Raw genomic sequence first — 23945 nt, 5'->3', positions numbered from 1 at the left:
TTACTGTCAGTGAATAGCATCGAGTGAAAGTCAACGTTTTCTTTAGTTCCATGGAAACTGTGGTGGAGAGCTTGTGTTGTAGGGAGGTGAGCGCGTTTTGGTCGCTGGTCGAGGAGCTTACCCCGATGTAAGATGCAGATGTAACGTGCCTAACTGAGCATCCTGGATTTGAGGCATGCTGCCTGAATCCGTTTGTGCTAAAGATAGCATCAGTGTTTCCCACACATAGGCCAATGTGTGGCGCTGCGCCACAGATTGAACAACGAGCGCCACAAATTGAATCCGCTTTTCTTATTATTTTTACTTGAACGCGATTTTTAAATGTAACTCCGCCAGCCCGTAATCGCGCCCCCGAAATGCTGCCAGTACGACAAGTTCCCATTCCGACAGCCCTGTGCGCGTATGCAAATTAGCCATGTGCGCCAAACAGAAGGGCCCTATCTTGCGCCCGGCGCAATCGACTTTCTACACCGACGCATGTGTCGTTGCTAGTTTGCACCCGGCGCAAAGCTGATTTTCCTCCGCAGCAACCAGGCACCACTACACTTGCATGTTAAATATTATGATGTCAAAGATTATTCATACGTGTGAAACTGCATAGAAATCGCGTGTGGATTGTGGAAACATTTTTTTTCCATAGGGCTGCATGAATGAACATGAATGAAGTATAGTAGGCTATGCCATGCGTTAAAATAATAATAATACATTCGAGCAAAGTATATTCCAGGCTTCCAAAACAAAATCTAGTTTTAGAGTAAATGATTGGTTAAATTATTTGGGAAAGAACAGCTGATACAGCGGTAAGTTGTACTTTTAAATCAATGCATCTGCAAACACCATACAGCGAAGATATGTTCTTGACCCAGACATCGTGTACAAGCCCATTACTTAGGATTGAAGAGTATTTGATCGTGAGAAAACTGTTTTACCGCGAGTGAGTATTTAATAGAATGAATGCGGGTGATGCTTGGTGCGCGCCCATCTGTCTAAACACACGCAAATTAAACACATAAGTGTATGAGAAGGAAATCGAGTCAGTCGACCTGCGATAAGCAGCTGATTCTGAACGGACTCGTCTTCGAGATGGACGTGTTCTAACGCATTTTTAATCAATGAAATGTTAACACAACAGTATATATCTGACCATTTAATTTTCGAAATTGTAGGTGAAGCCGAGCTTCCCTTGCAGTCGAGAAGTCGCCACTACGAAAGAATGCAATGTATCCAACTAGCGGGATCTAAACAAACTAAGCTCCAGTGAATTACTACAATGCAGAAGTAGTGGAGAATGGTGAAACACAGCAACTCTAGCCTACTCTCAACCAAAATAAGACTAATCGCCGCCCGGTGCAGCAGTGTGAACTGCCCCGTTTTTAGAACGTCTCAGCCCGTCTTGTCGCAAGGAGTTGCGAGTTGCAAGCAGTTGCGTCGCAACTCGCAACCCCCCCCCCCCTCAACAAATCCGACACACATTGCTACCTGGTCTGTGGGAAACACAGTAGCATACTTATATTTCAGGCAGGATCATGGTCCCCTTCAAGCCAGCAGGCACGAGTATGTTCATTAGGCATGGGCGATTCGCGAACGATTCGGTCAGAACGAAAGAATCCCGAAGGTGAACGACGAGAACTGATTCCCAAAAAGAAGAGAACTGATTCCTTTTTTTTTTTTGTTTACATAAAATAAAAATATGGTCACGTAAATAAAAGATACAAACGAACAGAGCTTCGTCTCCCCTCGACTTCATATTGATTGAGTCTAAAACGTTCTCAAACCACACGTGTGTCATGTTATGTTGTTATTCTATCTATCTATCTATATATATATATATATATAGGCTATCTCTATCTATATATTTACTTATATGATCTGACACTGTCACTCTCTCACTAGCTGCTACTCGTCTCTCTCAAAGATATCAAGGCGGGTTTTCGGCTGTCGTCCCAAAGCGGAGTACCTCATGTGACGTCATGCAATGCATTGTGGGAGAAATAAGAATCATCGCTAACCTGTTAGCAAACCGCTAACATATCACCTACTTTTCCTTATTATATTTCTTTTTTGTGATACCCTACAACATCAAATACAATGGATAATTGTTTAAATGTTTATTACCAACTAGAAAACTGCCAGAAAAGAAAAAAAAAAAAACCTGCACATTGGCCTTTAAACTTGACGGACGGACCCACAATGCACTTCGGGAGCGTCCCACGCAAGGCCAACGCCTTTCATACCCGCTGCGCGTCCGTCGACGGGCTGCAGCTGCGGGCGAGAGGGTCCGCGATCTGCCTCCGTAGCGGCTCCAACGCGGCGTGCAGGTGGACCCCGACACGGGTCCGTTTCGCGGATAGGGTTACGGTTAGGTTTAGGGTGAGGGTGAGGGTTTAGGGCTAGGGTGAGGGTTAGGGTTACAGTGAGGGTTAGGTTTAGGGTGAGGGTGAGGGTTACGGTTAGGGTGAGGGTGAGGGTTAGGTTTAGGGTGAGGGTGAGGGTGAGGGTGAGGGTTAGGTTTAGGGTGAGGGTGAGGGTGAGGGTTAGGGTGAGGAGTCAGCGTGTGAGTTTGCCTGACAGGCTGCCTGTCCGATCCTAGCGCTCCCCTAGTTCACATCATAACCCGCTGTAGGGCCGGTCCGTACGGGGTCACACCGCGGGGAGAGAGGCGCGGAGGTTGTGTTGTTTTACTCACCTGGTTGCGGTTGCTGTCGGTCAGACTGTGTGTGTCCCAAAACGTGTTGTGTTGTTCTCCTGAGGGAGAGAACTGCTTCCTCCTCGTCGGGTTTCTGTCAACCTTAAGTTTCGTTTCTCGAACATCACGTCCTCTCCTGGCCCCGCCCCCACGGACACACGCCCCGTGTGTGTGTGTGTGTGTGTGTGTGTGTGTGTGTGTGTGTGTGTGTGTGTGTGTGTGTGTGTGTGTGTGTGTGTGTGTGTTCTTTAAGATTCTCCCCACCGAACGGGGCGCCAGAAGGAGACACGTTGTTTTAACTCTTTGTGGTTTTTTATTTGCTTTGTTTGATTTTCCTTATGCAGTTGTTTTAGTCCACAAATAACAGGTTATAAACCTGTAGAATAGAAAGGCTACGGTGTAAACAACAATATTGATAGCCACTTACATAATATACTATCAATTCTGAATAATATACAAACATAAATTACAATAGTCAGTATTTAGTGTTATAATAGTATTTGATAAGGCTGATACCTAGAGTTGGACACACACATAACCAGGTGAATACTGTTATGTATTTAAAGGTTCGAAGGCACTGCACACTTCAAAGACACTGCACACTTAAAGGTTCAAAGGCACTGCACACTTAAACAGCTCAAAACACTGTATACTTAAAGGTTCGAAGGCACTGCACACTTCCAGAGCAAACATTAAATTCTACGACACCATGGAAAGGTGGATGGTCACAACTATCAAGGTAAGCGCAATAAAACAAAAATGGAGACACTAATTATAAGGATTTCTGGGAGGAGAGAACAGTGGCTGCCCTGCCGACGTGTGTCGCCAGTTCAGCCTACAAGACAGAATAAATACATTACAAGAAATTCAACAGTATTATTAAAACTGACCCAGATGATACCCATGCCCAGTCTCTCGTACCTGCTTTGAGCTAAGCTGTAGCGCATCCAGGTAATACAGTAGATTGACTGGGACAGCTAATGCTGCTGGTCATAAAGTGCTGATGATTAATATCTACAAATATAACAGGAAATACAAAGTTAAATAAACCACCGAATGTACAGCAGCCGACGGGTGGCAACATCATATTAGGTGGACATTATTAGTAGCTCCCACCTTAAACTGCTACGAGGTAAGGCCTACAGGTACGAGGTACAATGCAGTTTAACCCTCATGGCACCAACCGACACACTAAGAATGCAAGGAGAGGTAAATAATCTAAACTCAACATTAAACACAAGCATATAGACCCAGAAAAGTGTTTGTACCTCTTTTCTTCTCAGACCTGCGACGCCGGCAACAGGAGCATGGACGAGGGTGAGCTACGAGAACAAACGTGGACTTGCAAAGTCCCGCGAGATCCTAGTCTCATGTACTGTGAGGCTGCTGTTGCTAGGTTCCCCACCTGGTGACCTGGGTCCTAGCGTCCCATATGTTACATATATATATATATATATATATATATATATATATATATATATATATATATATATATATATATATATATATATATATATATATATATATATATTACATGTATATCTATATTATTTAAATAGAATGTCTTATACTCTCTGTACACAACCCTTCTTCTTATCTACCACTGTAGACATGTCCTCTGGAACGTGCATTTCTCTAACTCCACCCTGTTGTACATAATTCACCTCTACTGTCTCCATTCCTCCAGAGCGAGGGGCGGAGGAGGTCTGTGGCTTCAGGCAGCCCCGCATCATTCTCGGCTTCCCGTATTTATTATGAAATAATAAATTAAGCTTTCATGAGTGTGTCTCTTCACCATGGTCACGCGATATAACTATATTTTTATTTATTTTTTACTAATTATATTTTTGAAAAAATGTTTTGCAATTGGAATAATGAGTACTGGACATAGTAAGCGTAAAAAATATATTTGGTGTTACAATTGCAAGTTTTCTCTTCAAAATATTTTTTCTACGATTTTTGATGTGTTATTCATGAAGATACACAAGAAGGTATGGGAGGAGGTGCTTCATTTATTTATTTCATAGCCACATTTATCTATTCATTTTCTCATTTTGACTCATGTGGCATTCCATAGAAGTCATCACATAAATATGGTTAAACAACCGATCAGTTCACTTTTTAAATGTAGTTGAGTTGTAGGAGCTGATAATGGCCTGTAGGGGGCAGTCGGTACACATAGTTAATACAATTAAAATACTTAGTAGCAATATTGATGTTGTATAATATATTAACATAGGTGGATTACGTGAATATTGTTAAATAATATGCATGGCGTATTTGCAATTCATTACAGGAGTTTAGGTTGACATTAGCCAAGGTAAATTACAGAATAAAACTAACTGCACCTAACATTGAAAATTCATTGTGAAAAATTCACAATGTAGGATTTTAATTTATAAAGAATAATTGGGAGAACTTTACTATATATTTTCTACATTTTCTACATACAATCTAGCTACATATTTGAAATACTTATATTTAATTTAATTATGTTAACAAAACATAACAAATGTTCAACTTGTCAATAATAACAATAATAATAATAGCAATAATTAATGGAACAAGGTTTATTTAATTATTTTGTCAAGTTACAAAAAATATAACTTGACATATCAAAACATTAAAACATTGATAGTCTTTGGAATACAATATATAACCTATTCACAAACAACTGCATGGAGCAGGATTTGGGGACTTAAACAATTCTGCTTCATGCATCAGTTTGTGAAAGCCGATGCAGACTGTAGCCTTTGATTCATGGTCCAGCCTCTGGATGCTGGTACGAGGCTCAGAGGAAACTGTTGATCCGTTATTAGGCTGGTCTAGAACCCAGAGGAGGCGCTGCTGCTGTTCAGTCAGCTGAGGTGGACGGTGGCCATCCTTCTGGTGGCTGCAGCGGTGGAGGTTGAGCCCTTTAGTGTGTGCTGAGGGGGTCTCTCGGACCGCTGGAGTGTGCTGCTTCAGGGGTCCTGGCATCTCCTCTTCTCCTTCAGTCCCCATGGCCTCAGGGAGAGGCTCCTGTCTGACATACCGTGTGGAAACGATTGTAACCAGTTCACTTAGCTCATTGCATGAAGCTAAAAGGTTCAAATGCAGGAAAGTAAACGTGTGGAGTACATTCATGTTAAGTCTGTCTTGTGTCTGTGTCTGGTGTCAGTCTCCTGAGGTGGTGGTGTCAGTCTCCTGGTGGTGTCAGTCTCCTGGTGGTGTCAGTCTCCTGGTGGTGTCAGTCTCCTGAGGTGGTGGTGTCAGTCTCCTGGTGGTGTCAGTCTCCTGGTGGTGTCAGTCTCCTGGTGGTGTCAGTCTCCTGGTGGTGTCAGTCTCCTGAGGTGGTGGTGTCAGTCTCCTGGTGGTGTCAGTCTCCTGAGGTGGTGGTGTCAGTCTCCTGGTGGTGTCAGTCTCCTGAGGTGGTGTCAGTCTCCTGGTGGTGTCAGTCTCCTGAGGTGATGGTGTCAGTCTCCTGGTGGTGTCAGTCTCCTGAGCTGATGGTGTCAGCTCCATTCCAGGCTCAACAGGAAACAGAAAGATCCATAGCAAGGCAAAGAACAGTTTGTTGAATCCATTGCAGTGAATAGGCGTGTGGACTGGTGAATGATGAGGTCTACCAGGTGCCTCTCTCTGTCTCCTCCTCCATGTTGAAGGAGTGCTCCTCTGCTGCACATGAGGCTCCGTGGAAGAGAGGATTCCCGTGTTCTTCCACCTCCTCTTCTGCAACCCTCCGCTCCACTTGTTGTGGTCCTCTCCTCTCTCCTCTCCTCTGGTCTCTGAAGGGTTTCCATTTCTTCTTCCACACACACACACGCACGCACGCACACACGCACGCACGCACGCACGCACGCACACACGCACGCACGCACGCACGCACGCACACACGCACGCACGCACACACAGCAGCCTATATGAAACTATCAGGACGTGAGATATGAATCCCCCCTCCCTCTTACATACTCCGTAGCTCCCAGTCCGACAGCAGAGATTAGGTTATTCATCGGCGTGGTAACCGTCCGGGATCACCCTCACCAGACATATTCACCTGGCTGCTCACACCGCTCGCTGCGTTAAGCGGCCGTTGTACCTGTGGTTACCATGGAGACCAGGGACCAGGGGGCTGAGCGCCCTCCAGAGAGAGCGTGGAGGGGTCCATCAGGGTCCGGAGGAAAGGTTCCCTTCAGCTCAGCAGCACTAGTTTGTGGAGGCAGCGAGGAGAGAAGTCATCATCATCAAGAGACCCTCTGAAAGCAGGCAGTAATAAAGTGTGTTTATGGTTCCTATCGCAGCTACAGTTGACATGGAGCCTGTGATTTAGATGAAGTGGCCTATTGTCTATTGTGGAGTTAAGACAGACCTCCATGACGATGTGTCACTATCAGGTGCATGTATTGAGCTCTGGAGAAACATCTGCTGAGGACCTCGACTGAAGAAACAGGAAGTAGAATCATCTGCTGAACACCAGAGGCGCAGTTTGCGTCGGTTCAGGGGCTCACTGAACCCCCTAGTGGCCGCAGACGACACTGCAGGCAGGGATTTAAATATCCTAATAATGAATCCTTCTTTATCGTCATGCCTTGCCCTAGAACAGACATGGGCATCATACGGCCCATGGGCCGAATCCGGCCCGCATAGGGCTTCAATCCGGCCCCCACGATGCACTCGCAATTTGGAGGGAATCCCTTTCTCCTCCGTGTCGCAGTTCAGTCTGAACTTTAGATTGATGTGGAAGTGGAAGAACCAGAGACGGAGAACCCGACGCAGTCGTTACGATTCATATACTCACATATCACCCGGAGGCGCACACAGCTTTTGGCAGTGATATTATATATTATATTATAGAGATATCTATATATTATATTATCTTATATTATTTAGATAAAGAGCTCCAGGACGCCCGCCGGAGCTCCCGGAGTGTTCTAGATTAGAATTTTTTTTTTTTTCATTCCTTGAATTTCAACTTCTGATAGGGTGGGCCAGCTGTCTGTCATAGTGGCACTGGCCCTTATGTGGCTCTGCGCCTCCTTCTGATAGGGTGGGCCAGCTGTCTGTCATAGTGGCACTGGCCCTTATGTGGCTATGCGCCTGCCTCAAAGTAACAAATTCAAAACGGCTGGGCGGCATTAACAATGTCAAAATGAGTGCAGCAAAAAAAGAGAAAAGTTGACTTCCATGTTGCCCTTTTATATCTTTCAAACTGACATAAGTGTGATGAAGTTGATCTGCACTTAAATTGTGTTCTATTTCATAAAATATTTAAATTAAATATGTGAAAGAAATTACAAAAAAATGAATTATCACAACTGAAATCAGCTGGATAGGCAGTGATGGTGATTCAGTGATGAAGGTCTCCCTCTGGTAGCCTCAATTCAATTTGATAATTCCAAGTCTGCCTTAAGTCTGTATGTTAATGTGACCTGCACACATACATTTACAGTTTTGTTAATAGTTATCTATCTTGAAGAGCTACAGCTGGTATGAATGACAGTTGAACAATATGCAGGGTAGTGTAGTAAATCAATCCTTGAAAGTAAATCCAGTTATTGTAACCTTGGAGTAGCCAAGGTCAGATAGGCTTAGCAAAAATAAATGTGAGGCCTTGAAATAGGCTGGCAAAGTCGAGGCAACTGTAAAGTAGCTAATACATAATTTGCATTTAATTAATTTGTACCATTTAATCGTGTAACTATGTTTAATTGCAATCATCCAAAGTGTGGCCCTCCGCTTACTTTGCCAAAGTAACTGTGGCCCTCAGACTAAAACTGTTGCCCACCCCTGCCCTAGAATCACAAACACAGAGGGTCACCTCGTGGTGTGACTGATGACCTTCATGAAACGGGTCCTGGTCTGACTCTGTGGTACGGTGGCCTGCATGGGCCCTCTCACACGCACCCAGAGAAGGAGAGGTTCCTCCTCTGCAGCTCAGCACCAGCTCCTCAAACACACACCTCTGTGTGCTTCAACATGGAGGCTCAGGGTCCTGTTAGACGGGGAGGCGGTGCATCAACCAGCCTGCAAGGCTCGTCTCTGGAGAGACGCCAGCAGCCGGGGTCTGTTTCCTGTCGGCTCGCTTCTAGAACTCTCTCCATGTTCTGCATCGGGCGTATGAGTCTGAGGTGGAAATGCACTTGCTGGTATCCTGATGATTAATGTTGTGTAGACGAAGCCTCTGTTGTGCTTTTTATTCAGTGAACCCCCCACCTTAAAGTGTGAACTGATCCTCTGCTGAACACATGAGAACATTCAGTGGATCCACTGTTGTTTATCACCATTATGCTTTATTAACCAGTTACATACACAATAAACACAAGGACTCAAACAATAGAAGCAGCAGACTTTACTAATCATAAACAGGTGTGCACATATCTTTAATAACTGAACATTTTCTGCTGCTGTGTTGTTCCCAACAGAACACAAGGAATCAATACTCAGTTTAAAGTCATCACAACATGATCAATAGCCTTTCCCAGACCGCTTGCATTATGAATATAATATTAAATCTGCTTTAAATCAGGTTCCATATTTGGCTTATTAAAATAATCTGATATCAGAGCCCTTTTGTATGAAACTGTTAATGTCTGAAAATATACAAAATATTGTAATATAATGTTTAGATTAGCCATCGATCAATATTTAAAATACATTTGACATTAGAAATAGTCTTTGTAAAACCTGCTTAGTTAACCTTATGTAAGATCTTAAAGTCTCTTCCTTTCAGGGTTAATCAAGATCAACTTTCAGAAGCCCAAGAAAGACGTACACGTGTGTGCGTGAGCGCGTGTGTTTATACGTGTCTGTGTGTGCGCGTGTTACTGTGTGTGTGTCTGTATATTTGTGGGTTTATATATGCATGTCTGTGTGCGTTTATGTGTGTGTTTATGCGTGTGTATGTGTTATTATATGTACGTGTGTTAATATATGCGTGCGTGTCTGTTAATAAATGCAAGTGTGTGTGTTAATATATGAGTGTGTGTGTTAATATATGAGTGTGTGTGTTAATATATGAGTGTGTGTTCATATATGCGTGTTTGTGTTCACGTGTGTCCTCAGACAGAGGGATGAGGAGAGAGAGAGCGAGAGACTATAACTTACACAGAGAAGCTGAGGAACCTAAAGATGGAGAACACCCAGAGAACCCAAACCCAGGGAGGAGGTCCTCCTGGGTGAAGGAGGTCCTGAAGGTGTGGATGTGTGTCAGTGTGTCTGAGGACCCTCCTCCACCTGGGGACACTCTGTAGAAGGACAGAGTGCCAGCAGGCCGGTCCAGATACACTCCTACTCTGGTAGAGGGGCGGAGACGTATGTCTGTCTGTCTACCGTTGTACCGGGCAGAGTAACGATCATCATAACACTCAAGACTCCAGGACTCGTTGTTCCCTCCAAGCAGGCTGTCAACACCCCCTCCTCTCCTTGTGATTCCTCTGTATGTCACTGCTATACCAACACTTCCTTTCCTCTCTACCTCCCAGTAACAGCGGCCAGTCAGAGCCTCTCTACACAACACCTGGGGCCAGGAGTCAAATCTCTCTGGGTGATCCGGATACGACTGGTCCTCTCTGACCAGCGTCACCTTTCTGTTGTCCTCAGACAGAGAGAGGAGTCTGTGGGCTGTGTTTGGGTCCAGTGTGAGTTCACAGGCATCTGACGGAGAACAAGACATGATGAGCTACTGAACCCTTCTTCATCTTCATCATCATCATCATCATCACTAGTACTGCTTCAAGCATTGACATCTTAGATATGCTAGGATGCTAAATCCGAGGACACACACACACACACACACACACACACACACACACACACACACACACACACACACACACACACACACACACACACACACACACACACACTTCAACACTTCAGACATCATAACTTGGTCAAAATTCAACCGTTTACCATCACTCAAACTATTAAACAAATCTACACATTTGTATCTTCGATAGTATTTAATCAGAATTTCGATATCATTTATACTTTTTTCAGAATCACAGTTTTAGTTTCACTTCAGATTAGTTTTCAGTTGGTCTCACTCTAGCCGTTTGCCTCAGCTGTTGCTCGTTGAGCAATCAGTGGACATCACAGCACTCTGGAGGAGTCTGGTTAAAGTCACGTGGTGGAGGGTAGTGTGGTCTTTGTTAGTCTCTGGCCGTTTCTCAATACCAAGTACGCAAACTACGGACTCGCGGACTTGGAAGTGCGTACTTGGCAAGTCCAGACTTCCAAGTACAGACTTCCGAGGACGCGAGTACGCACCTGTGACGTCACCACCTCAGCTCTGTTAACTGCTTTACGGCCTCATGTAGGCATACACTACTGAACAATTTAAACTAATGATATAAAACTAAACCCCAGCCTCTTTCATTTTAAAATAGTATGTCAATATTTTGAATGAATATAAATGAAAAGATATGCTTATCGTGTGTATAAGCTATTCACACAACTTTTTATATGTAGGGTACAGATGCGCGTGCCTAACTGGCTATGTAGTTGGAGAGTAGACTATTGATATAATAATAATAACGAATGAGCGAGAAATGACTCTATTAGAACACACACACACACACACACACACACACACACACACACACACACACACACACAAATTATAATAAACAAAACCCCAGCCTCTTTAATTTTAAAATAGTATGTCAATATTTTGAATGAATAGGCCTACATTTTTGTTATATATGTCAAATGTTCCTATATATAGCCTATTATTATAGCTTACATACTAATATTTAAAAACAAGGGAATGCGAAATGCATCCTGGGATATTTAACGGTCCAAGTCCACACAAGTCACCTCCGATGCGTCCTCGGTGGAACGGCCAGTTTAACAACGCATGGAGAACACACACGGGTTTTACGACTGTACTTGACTTGATGCGTACTTGGAATAGGAACAGTACTTGGGCTACGACTGATGACGTTTCACGAGAACGCAAAGTACACAAGTACAGACGAGAACGCAAATTCAGAAACGGCCTCTCTCTCTCCCTCATGGACTACAACAATGACTCTCAATCAAGCTACTCCTTCCCATTACAGTTACATCGCCAAACCCCCCCTCTCTGGCCGAGGGGGAGGCGTTGGCGTTCTTCATAAACAATCCCTGTCCATCACTGAACTGAACCTCAACCTCCCATCTATCTCATCCTTTGAACACCTTGCCTTCTCCCTCCCCAACTCCATCACCACTGTTCTAATCTACTGTCCTCTGCAGCCACACCCATCTTTTCTCTCTGAACTGTCTGAACTCCTCACCATTGCGTCCTCTCTCTCTTCCCGCCTCCTAGTTACCGGTGACTTCAACATCCACACGGACAAGCCGACCGCCCCACTGACATCTGACTTCCTCTCCCTTCTCGCCTGTTTCCACCTCACCCAACACATTGACTTCCCCACCCATACCAAAGGCCATATCCTCCACATAGTCTGCTCCGCCTCCCTACCCGTATCTAACCCCCATCCTCTCCCCTTCCCACTCTCTGATCATCTCTGCATCCTCTTCTCCGCTCCTCTACCCTCACCCCATAATCCCAAAAAGCGCTCCATTTCCTACCGCAACATCAAACCAGTCAACCCACTCTCACTCTCCCAGCTCATGTCCTCTGCCTTCCCCTCTGACTCTGCCCCCTCTTCCCCTGACGACTATGCCATCATGCTCAACTCCATCCTTTCTGACTCCCTTGACTCCGTTTCCCCCTGGAAGACTTCCTCTGTCTCATTCACTAACTCCGCCCCCTGGTACACCCCGGAACTCCGCACCATGAAACAGACTGGCCGCCAACTCGAGCGGTTATGCAAGCGAACCCGCCTCACCGTTCACGCCGAAGCCTACAAACATCACATCTCCTCCTACCGTGACGCTCTCCATGCTGCTAAATCCGCCCACTTCTCCACCCTCATCAACAGCACCAACCGGAACCCCCGCATCCTGTTCTCCACCGTCAACAAACTGCTCCAGCCGCCGGACATTAATCCACCCTCCTCACCTGACCTCTGTAACTCTTTCCTCCTCGCCTTTAACCATAAAATCTCCCAAATCAACAGCTCCCTGACTGCCGCTGTTAGTAACTCCTCCACCCCCACCATTCCTGTCCCCCGCCCCCCCCCTCCCTGACCACCCACCCTCCCCTTCTCTCACCGCCTTCTCACCTGTTGACATTTTGGACATTATCACTGCGTCCAAGACAACCACCTGCTCTCTCGACCCCCTCCCAACGACTCCAACCGAGGCTTGCCTCCCTGTCCTCACCCCCCACCTCACCACCCTCTTCAATCAGTCCCTATCCCTTGGTCATGTTCCCTCTGTCTACAAACTTGCCTCCATCACCCCCATCCTCAAAAAGCCCACCCTTGATCCAGCCAACCTCTCCAACTACCTCCCCATCTCCAACCTGCCGTTCCTCTCCAAAACTCTGGAACGCATTGTCGCCGCCCAACTCCACACCCACCTCCGGTCAAACAACCTCTATGAACCCCTCCAGTCAAACAACCTCTATGAACCCCTCCAGTCAAACAACCTCTATGAACCCCTCCAGTCAAACAACCTCTATGAACCCCTCCAGTCAAACAACCTCTATGAACCCCTCCAGTCAAACAACCTCTATGAACCCCTCCAGTCAAACAACCTCTATGAACCCCTCCAGTCAAACAACCTCTACGAACCCCTCCAGTCAAACAACCTCTATGAACCCCTCCAGTAAAACAACCTCTACGAACCCCTCCAGTCAAACAACCTCTATGAACCCCTCCAGTCTGGCTTCCGCCCGCTTCACAGCACTGAAACTGCCCTTGTCAAAGTCATCAATGATCTCCTCACCTCTGCAGACTGCGGTGCCCTTAACATCCTGCTTTTCCTAGACCTCAGCGCAGCCTTTGATACTGTACACCATTCCATCCTCCTCAAAAGGCTGCGCCAACAGGGTGTTGAGGGCACCGCACTCGACTGGCTCACCTCCTACCTCACCGACAGGCAACAGTTCGTCTCCCTCTCTGGCCACACATCCACCCTCTCTCCTGTCACGCAGTGGGTCCCTCAGGGCTCAGTCCTCGGCCCCCTTCTTTTCATCTGCTACCTCTTGCCCCTTGGTCACATCATCCGCAAACTCAATCTCGACTTCCACTGTTACGCAGATGACACTCAGATGTACATCAGTACCAAAACCACCCAAAACCCTCCCCTCACCCACATCGTAACCTGCATCTCTACAATAAAAACATGGCTGACCCACAACTTTCTCAAACTTAACAGCGACAAAACAGAGCTCCTTCTCATAGGCACCAAATCCACTCTCAATAAAACTGGACCCATCTCACTCACCATTGACGCCTCGACCATCACTCCCTCCCCCCTGGCACGCAATCTTGGTGTTATCCTGGACCCCACCCTCTCCTTCGATCCCCATGTCAGCTCCATTGTCAAGACCTCCTACTTTCACCTCCGCCGCATCGCCAAAATCAGACACTGCCTCTCCCCCCCTGCTGCTGAATCCCTTATCCACGCCTTCATCTCCTCCCGTCTTGACTACTGCAACTCCCTCCTCACTGGCGTCACCTCTCATTCCCTCCATAGACTCCAAATGGTCCAAAACTCTGCTGGACGCCTCCTCACTCACACCCGGTCCTGTGAGCACATCACTCCCGTTCTCCACACTCTCCACTGGCTCCCCGTCAAACAACGTATCAGCTTCAAAATACTCCTGCTGACTTTCAAAGCTCTCCACCACCTGGCCCCGCCCTACCTGTCTGACCTCCTCATCCCCCATCGCCCCTCCCGAGCCCTCCGATCCTCCTCCACTCTCTCTCTAACCGTACCACCCTCCAAACTGAACACATTCGGTGACAGAGCCTTCTCCAGGGCAGCCCCCTGACTATGGAACTCTCTTCCCCAACCTGTCCGCGACTCTCCCTCACTTCCCACATTCAAATCCACTCTAAAAACCTCTCTCTTTTCCCAAGCCTACGACCTCCCCTACCCATAACCACCTTCATCCCTGCCCCTGCCCATGTCCCCCTGACACCTTTCATGTTTTTTATGTCTTCCACAATGTAAGCGTGTTTGGGTCACTGAAAAGCGCTATATCAATTTCATGAATTATTATTATTATTATTATTATTAACAGTAGAACACGTATAGTTAAAAGCTTAAACAGCCTCGTTGGTGGATAGCAGCATAGGCTCTGTTTGATTGAATAAGGGTTGTATTTCTTGCCTACTACCTCCCACCGATCCACTGCCTCTCTGTCCTCTCCCTACGCTTCAATCACGTAATGATGATGATCTGACAATGCACGCACATTGTAAAAATAAACAAATAAGGAATGTATCACTACTTATTAATTAATTACTACTAATTATTATTACATAGTTCATGCGTTATATAAGCACCAGTAAAAAAAAGTGTGTTTGTTGTGTGTCAAGTTGTTAACTGATGCTATAGGTTAGACTACGACATAGTAATGTTACCAATAAAAAACATCATAAACATGGCAACATAATTCACTATCTTGCTCAAGGAGTAATTACTCATACATGCTCACACTAATGGTTCAATGCAGTTTGAAGTTTGTTTGAAATAGCGTACCTCATCATCACCCGAAAGAATGGGATGACAGGTTGCCATAGCTTCTTGGCACATACCGCCTACCGTAGTTGCAACCAGGTTGCAACGTCCATTTTAAAAAGCGAGCACTGTTCGTTTGAATGCACTATATCATTTTACCACGAGATGGGAGTAATTCCTACACAGTGTCCCTTTAAGCTATGTAGCTTTATCATGTTTTCAACCTCACTTTACACTGCAGCACTCACAACATTGTCTTCAGGGAAAAACATTTGACATGTTTCATTTTGTTCTGTAAAATAAATCTTTATATTTTAAGAATATTGAATGTACATTTGACAGCCCTAAATCAAACAAATCAGATACTTACACTTGTTTAGAGCTGATCTCAGGTCAGCCACCTTCTCCAGCTCCATGTTCAGTGTCTCCTCCAGCTGATCCTGGGATCTCCTCACGAGGTTAGTAGGGGGAGAGACTGGTGAGGCTACAAGCAGAGGAAAGCCAAGAAGAGGTTCAATATGAAGACCCTGATTGGGAAGACATTCAAGAACATGGTGTTCAAGAACACCACCTGTGTTCGGAGCAGAGTGGAATGATCACATTGTGTTTTGGGGAGACAAAAAACATAGGATTTCATTCATGTTCTCGAGATGATTGGTCTTGTTTTAGTAACAGTGATAAAATGGCATCAATTTTGGGTTCAATTGCTCTTCAAAAAGAATATGACCGAACAGCGGTATGGGCGGTGTGGCACAGTATCATACCGGAGACATTCTGGATCATTGGACAACCCTAAGATGAATCAAACTAAACAAACACTTACACTTCTTTACATCTGGTTTAGGGACAGGCACCTTCCCCATCTGCATGTTTAGTGTCTTCTTCAGCTGATCCAGGGCTCTCCTCAAGGTCCCTACGTATGACGGAGGACGGACCTCCACCGTCGTCCAGTCCCTGGTGGGTGGAGGATCCTTCAGGGATCTGAAGGTCTGGAGGAGGTGGAGGTGGTCTTCAGTGTGTGAGAGCTGCTTCACCTCTGATCTTCTATTGGTCAGATCTTCTATCTCCTGCTCCAGCTCTTTGATGAGGCCTTCAGCTTCTGTCTCTGTGGATTTCAGTTTCTCTTTAACCGTTTGGTTGTGATCATCCTGGCACTTTTCAACAGAGCGCTTCAGAGCAGTGAAGACCTGCACACCATCGGCTATCTCTTTGTCTGCGTCTGCTTTGCTACGTCCCACTGTGTCTCTGATGTCCTTAATCTTTCGTTGTCTCTCCTGGATCATCTGCTGAACTTCAGCCTCTATCTTCCCCAGCTGGGCCGTCTTCACTTCATATTCCTCCTTTAGAGGTACAACAGGATGGGACTTGTGGTCCGTCACTGTGCACAACAGACACACACACACCTGTTCAGTCTGGCAGAAGAGCTCCAGGAGTCGGTCGTGTTTCTTACACACCCTGTCCTCCAGACGGTCCATAGGCTCGACCAGCTGATGTTTCTTCAGTCTTGCGACTCTCTGATGAGGCTCCAGGTGAGTTTGGCAGTAAGAGGTAAAACACGTCAGGCAGGACTTCACGGCCTTCAGCTGGGTCCCAGTACAGACGTCACAGGGAACTTCTCCTGGTCCAACACAAGGCTGCTCTTTGATTCGTACAGAACTTCTAAACCGATCAACCATCCCTGATATGAAGGTATTGACCTGTAAATCAGGTCTTGTGTGGAACAGCTTGTTGCAAACAGGACATTTGTACTGGACTTGGTCATCCCAGAACGTTGTAATACAGGTTCTACAGAAGCTGTGTCCACATGGTGTGGAGACTGGGCTGTTGAACACATCCAGACAGATGGAACAGGAGAAGTCCTCTTCAGACCAGGAAGTAGCAGAGGCCATTCCTAGAAAACATGGATAACAATAGTAAAATAACAGTTGAACTCGTTCAAATGCAAGTGCTTTATACGTTATATATTTTGTTGTTTCAAGCTGAAATCTTCATCCAATAGGAGGTACAACATGAAGTCCTGCAGACAGGACAGCTTCACTGAGGATGAGGGGTCAATATTTTGGACTCACCTTACAATGTTTGTCCGATTATTTAGTTTAATTTAAATTAAAGGATTTATACATTCTCAAAGTACATTTATATCAATTATTGTCTAAAATATGGGATAAGTTTGTGTCCAAAAACAACGTTTGCATAGGGTGAGAAGTCTCAGACTTCTGCCCAGTTGAAACAGCCGAGTGTCACAACGCTACACTTTCACTTTTAACATGGAAGCACTTTTTCTGTCCCTGAAAACAAACTAGAGGTTCAAATACAACGTATCCAAATGACACAAAACCACAACATTGGAAGTTATTCAAATAGTCATGACGTCCGTAATCGATTAATTGCAGATTTGATCTAATAAGCATATTTCACTGACTGAAGTGATCTACTGCTTTCATAAGTATTGCAAAATGAAAGTCATAGACACCCTCAATTTTGAAAAAGTGAGAAAGTCTGAAAAGCATTTTTTTAACGAATACAAAAAAGTAGTCCCTCCTGGCTGCAAAGTGTACGGCGGTTGCTATACAACACACGGTAGCGTCCTTCAGAGAGAAGGCTAGAGACGGTAGCTTGGTTCGCCGGCAATTTAGCCTACTATCGAGCAGTTCACTCACCGTGTGCCTATTGCTTTACAACATTTCCACCCTCTCCATCAATCAACATATTTTTAGGCTTCAGTAAACTATGCTATTGCTTTTATATATAAATAAACAACAGTTCAAGTTAGGCGCGGAGTGATACTGAACTCTGTAAACTGAACGGTATACACGCAATATAGAACAGTTGGGAACCAATCAGATTGCTTGATTTAAGCCACCTGTTTTATAAATTCTCACAGAACTAATGCTGTAAATTGTACAGGGAACCCTCTAACCTAGGGATGTAACGGTATGAAAATTTTACCTCACGGTTATTGTGACCAAAATTATCCCGGTTTTCGGTATTATCGCAGTATTTTTAAAAGTGTGTTCAATATGTTCAGAAAGCACTGATAGGCCTACGGAAACTGAAATAGTTAAGTGTTTATTATATTTACTCATATTATCAAAAGTGCAACTTTTAACATCAAAGGAACAAGGGTTCAGCGTGTAAACAGCTTATTTGTCAGGAACATTTACAGTAGTGCAGGTTTAATCCAAACATTCAAGACATAAAGAACAATATGTAAACAATTACTCGCTCTCCGTCTCCCGCCGACACTTCCTCCGCAGATCGCCGTGACAGCGACCTCCTCCTCTCCTCCTCTTCCCCCGCTCAGCGCCCGGCTACAACCCATAGCGGGAGTTGTTTTGTACTTTGACTCTTGTGTATAAATACTACGACGACGGCGACTACTACTACTTAAGACAGAGAGAACTGAGATCTGGTTCATTTCCCCGCACATCAGGCTTGAGGGAAGCCCAGGCTGATCGTCCGCTGAACTCCTATATAACGGAGTTAGTAACTGAATTACTCTATAATATACTACTATCTACTGCTTTGTCGAATCTGTTTGGTGTTTGCGTGTGCGTGTGGCACGCGTATCCTGGCATGTGTGTAAAAACACCCTCCGATTGGCTACCATGAAACACGACTCTGCCTTAGCCAATCATAATCACTTATCTCGTTGTTAACCCACCCGGTCTCCGTCCTCACTAGCAGTTTGTGTGTGCAGCCAGGGGTGCGTTCGGATTACGCAGTTTATTCAATCAATTCATAGTAACGCACCGCATTTAACTGTCAGTAACGCTAACAGCGTTGTAACGACGGAAAAATTAGTTAGATTACCCGTTACTGAAAAAATAACAGCGTTACCTAACGCCGTTATTTTAAACAGCCTTATTCCAAACACTGCTCAGATGAAGCGCTGGGAAGGATTTAAGCACACGGTTTCCACACCGCGGGCGCGGTTATCCACCGAGATAATAATTTTATTTGAAATGAAAACGGTAATTGTTATTGACAACATTTTTATCGCGGTTTACCGTTACACCGGTAACCGTTACATCCCTACTCTAACCTGAATGGACTTTGAAGGGTTTGAGACCAGAGTTCTGTCAGGGTTAGAGTCCTAGAATCCGGGTTGGACTCCCAGAGAAAGTGGGTATACCACGTGGGTATACCAGAGAGACTGTTGATCTGATCTTAAATACATTGCACTTTCTAAAATGCTTTTTTAACTTTAGCCTTTATTTCTATTTATTTTTATTTTACTATCTATTATTTTCTTTTTATTGTATGACAATGTTAATATGTGAAGCACTTTGAGTCTGCCTTGTGTATGAAAAGTGCTATATAAATAAAGTTGCCTTGCCTAACCTGGTGCATCATTAAAAATATTAATGTTTAAATTAAGAATTGACCCCAAAGCACTTCATGTACTTTTTTATCAAACATGACCAACAGCCTGTCAGCCTGTTGGTCATGTAAGTACCAATGCAGTATCAATGCATAGAACAACACTGCCACCTACTGGTTGAGGAGGGCGGGCCATTTGTGAATCACGAGCTATTTGCTTGTGGATCTGTGCGGATCTTCGACAAGAATGTCTCAAAAATGCGTAAGTGAGGAAAGAGATGCGCGTGCGTGAGTAATGATCCACAAATGCTGAGTTATACTTCACGAGCAGAATTTTCAGTTTTGCAAATGGCTTTTTGTTTTTACAAATGGAAAATTGTGTATTTACAAAAACACAATATATTTGTACTTTTTTATACTTTTATATATAAGTATGTAAAAACCAAAATACAAGTTACAAATTATAAATTTGTATTTGTGGATAGCAAAACACGTGTGCAAATCAAAAATATTTGTAGATCACCATCTGTGCGTTTACAGATATTAATGAGACAAATTTAAGCCCATACTATTCAGGATGGGACATTGCAGACATTCCAATGTCATGCCTGTTAAATGTGTGATTAATGTGCGGCTATCGGCTTTAGAAACTGGATAGATTACCATGTCTACATCATCCTCTGGCCAAATCATTTTTAGGGTAATTTTAAGGGATTGTAACCTTTTCATCAAAGACCCGCCTCTCTCCTCCTCATTAGCCTTTAAAGCTACAGGAACGTTTGTGGAGCTCATTGTGGGACTGGCCCGTAGCGGCTGGAACTCTGCACCAAGGATGAATTTCGGGAATGAGTCTTCAAATACTGTATTAGGGGCCACTAACACCGATATAAAGGCATCCGTAAAGTAGCATGGGACCTTTAGTGCCCCACTTCACTCAAAAAGAATAGAACAGTGGAATATGACTGCATGATTAATATGACTACATGATCAATATGACTACATGATTAATATGACTGCATGATTAATATGACTGCATGATTAATATGACTACATGATTAATATGACTGCATGATTAATATGACTGCATGATTAATATGACTGCATGATTAATATGACTACATGTCTAATATGGCTACATGATTAATATGACTACATGATTAATATGGCTACATGATTAATATGACTACATGTCTAATATGACTACATGATCAATATGACTACATGATTAATATGGCTACATGATTAATATGGCTACATGATTAATATGACTACATGATTAATATGACTACATGATTAATATGACTACATGTTTAATATGACTGCATGATTAATATGACTGCATGATTAATATGACTACATGTCTAATATGACTACATGATTAATATGACTACATGATTAATATGACTGCATGATTAATATGACTACATGATTAATATGACTACATGATCAATATGACTACATGTCTAATATGACTGCATGATTAATATGACTACATGTTTAATATGACTGCATGATTAATATGACTACATGTTTAATATGACTACATGTCTAATATGACTACATGATTAATATGACTACATGATCAATATGACTACATGTCTACTATGACTGCATGATTAATATGACTACATGTTTAATATGACTACATGTCTAATATGACTACATGATTAATATGACTACATGATCAATATGACTACATGTCTACTATGACTACATGATTAATATGACTACATGATTAATATGGCTACATGTCCAATATGACTACATGATTAATATGGCTACATGATTAATATGACTACATGATTCATATGACCGTGTGATGTCTAGAGAAAGCGCATTCTGGTTACAAAAAGGTTACAGAAAGCTTAGCTGAAAGAAGACAGTGCACGTGCGTATATTTGCATAACGCGATCTGATTGGGTGACGGATCCGTCGCTGCCTGAAAAGTTAAAGACCGGGTAAACCAAAAATAATTATGGGTTTTGAGTTTATAATACCACAGGAAAATATATTATTAACCACCCTGCCAAATTTGAAGGACTAAAAAAATCGGCCGGATCTATATCGTAAAAACGCGGCAAGTGTTTGTCTCTTGCTGTCATGTCTTACTTTCAGTCACTTGTATGTGCTGACAAAGAGCTTTATCTTATCCTATATCCTATATCCTATCCTTTATCTTAATCTATCTTATCCGAGTGTCTACAGCCGGCGACCAAGGGAACACCCACCTAGACTCAACGCTGTGGGGGAAGACCAACTGTGAAAGATCCACTTTTAAAAAAATATACGGACAACAATCGACCCGATCATGATAATTTTTTTAATATATAGCCCTTTGACAGCATATACAAGTGATTCAAACCAAGAAATGACAGCGGACAAGCGTTTGACAAAGGTTTAAAATACCGCCTTTTTGCATGAGTGTGTATGGGGAAAACGGTTTGTTTTCCCCCACGGCCCTGACCGGAAGTGACGTTTCCTTGCTTGCCGACTCGGTCTATAAAATTATGCTTCAAAGTTGATGAAAAATGAGCAGTAATCCCTGGCTCAGGACGGTGGGGGCGTGTGCGCTGCAGGCCAGGAAACCACGCCCATCACCGGAGAGGTCCAACGGGCAAGCCAACTGCAAACTGACAATTCAAACCAGACTCGTGAGCGGTAAAACCATAGACGGGTGAAACCACAGAATGCTAGTGCGCGGTTAATGTATTTATACCTAGAGGGCAGCAGGGGGCGGGTTTATGTGAGTAGGACCGCTTTACGTAAAGCGGTCATCGATGTAGACCCGCCCATTTTAAACCTGCACACAGAACATTCTCTGAGGCCTAGCTCCTCAAGGAAATGATGAATGGGAAAAATATTTTTTACATGTTTTGAGGGACACATTTAAGGCCTAATTAATATGATAAGAAGAAAAATACTGAATTTGGTTTACCCGGTCTTTAAACTTGACGGACGGACCCACAATGCACTTCGGGAGCGTCCCACGCAAGGCCAACGCCTTTCATACCCGCTGCGCGTCCGTCGACGGGCTGCAGCTGCGGGCGAGAGGGTCCGCGATCTGCCTCCGTAGCGGCTCCAACGCGGCGTGCAGGTGGACCCCGACACGGGTCCGTTTCGCGGATAGGGTTACGGTTAGGTTTAGGTTTAGGGTGAGGGTTAGGTTTTAGGGCTAGGGTGAGGGTTAGGGTGAGGGTGAGGGTTAGGGTTAGGGTGAGGGTTAGGGTGAGGGTGAGGAGTCAGCGTGTGAGTTTGCCTGACAGGCTGCCTGTCCGATCCTAGCGCTCCCCTAGTTCACATCATAACCCGCTGTAGGGCCGGTCCGTACGGGGTCACACCGCGGGGAGAGAGGCGCGGAGGTTGTGTTGTTTTACTCACCTGGTTGCGGTTGCTGTCGGTCAGACTGTGTGTGTCCCAAAACGTGTTGTGTTGTTCTCCTGAGGGAGAGAACTGCTTCCTCCTCGTCGGGTTTCTGTCAACCTTAAGTTTCGTTTCTCGAACATCACGTCCTCTCCTGGCCCCGCCCCCACGGACACACGCCCCGTGTGTGAGTGTGTGTGTGTGTGTGTGTGTGTGTGTGTGTGTGTGTGTGTGTGCGCGCGTGTGTGTGTGTGTGTGTGTGTGTGTGTGTGTGTGTGTGTGCGCGTGCGTGTGTGTGTGTGTGTGTGTGTGTGTGTGGAAACTTTCGCTTTCCCTGAAAACACGTGACACTGTGAGGTATTCGAGGCTGTGATTGGCTGTCAGAGAGAAGGCGGTTGTCTGGACTTCCCAGCATTTTATATTATCTTTAGGTTATTGGTTTATTATAATGATGTGATATTGTGAAGTGTGTCTGTGTAACGCTTATCAATCTCACTATAGAGAAAACAACGTTAGGTAATGTTTCAATAGATTGTTCTTTTCTGAGCCGTGTGGTAAACTTAACTTTACGTTGAACATCCAGGTGATTAATTTGTCTCAATGCGATCTAAAGTGAAGAGAAGGACGAGACAGAAGTCCTTTGACTGTCCTTCTATTTAAATCACAAGTTAAAAAACCTTCACTTCTCTTCAACCAGTAGAAACAGAGCGTGAAGCGTGTGTGTGAGTGAGTGAGTGAGTGAGTGAGTGAGTGAGTGAGTGAGAGAGTGAGTGAGCGAGACAGACAGACAGACAGACAGACAGACAGATAAACAGACAGAGAGAGAGAGACAGAAGCTGCTTTCACACATGTCCTCCGTCTTTTCTCCGCATTTGTGGATCAGGAGGTTTGACCGTGAGGGTCATTCACACTGACTCACACTTGACTTTGAATCGAGGATATTGTCTCGGCTGTTCTTTATTTTGGGCCGTGGGTACAGCAGGCAAGATCAGCTCGACTCCACGCTTTCAATCAT

At 44.5% G+C, this 23945-nt stretch overlaps 1 protein-coding gene across 2 annotated transcripts; it reads right to left on the bottom strand.

Moving 5' to 3' along the window:
* Positions 1-8941: 8941 nt before the first annotated feature.
* LOC311373448 (tripartite motif-containing protein 16-like) lies at positions 8942-23087 on the bottom strand. Of its 2 annotated transcripts, XM_084490219.1 has the most exons (5): positions 22949-23017; positions 22506-22631; positions 16071-17138; positions 15618-15731; positions 8942-10318 (listed from the first exon to the last, which is right to left on the bottom strand). In XM_084490219.1, the coding sequence occupies exons 3-5, from the start codon at positions 17134-17136 to the stop codon at positions 9759-9761; spliced, it is 1740 nt and encodes a 579-aa protein (XP_084346345.1). In that variant the 5' UTR covers positions 17137-17138; positions 22506-22631; positions 22949-23017; the 3' UTR covers positions 8942-9758. The 2 variants fall into 2 exon arrangements, with proteins under 2 accessions (XP_084346345.1, XP_084346344.1); XM_084490218.1 differs by lacking the exon at positions 22506-22631 and having other exon boundaries at positions 22949-23087.
* Positions 23088-23945: the final 858 nt, after the last annotated feature.

The sequence above is a fragment of the Micromesistius poutassou genome (genome assembly GCF_964030765.1).
Source record: "Micromesistius poutassou genome assembly, contig: SCAFFOLD_4184, whole genome shotgun sequence".
Lineage (NCBI taxonomy): Eukaryota > Metazoa > Chordata > Actinopteri > Gadiformes > Gadidae > Micromesistius > Micromesistius poutassou.
The sequence above is the reverse complement of the archived record's forward strand: the minus strand, read 5'-3'. Positions and strand labels throughout refer to the sequence as shown.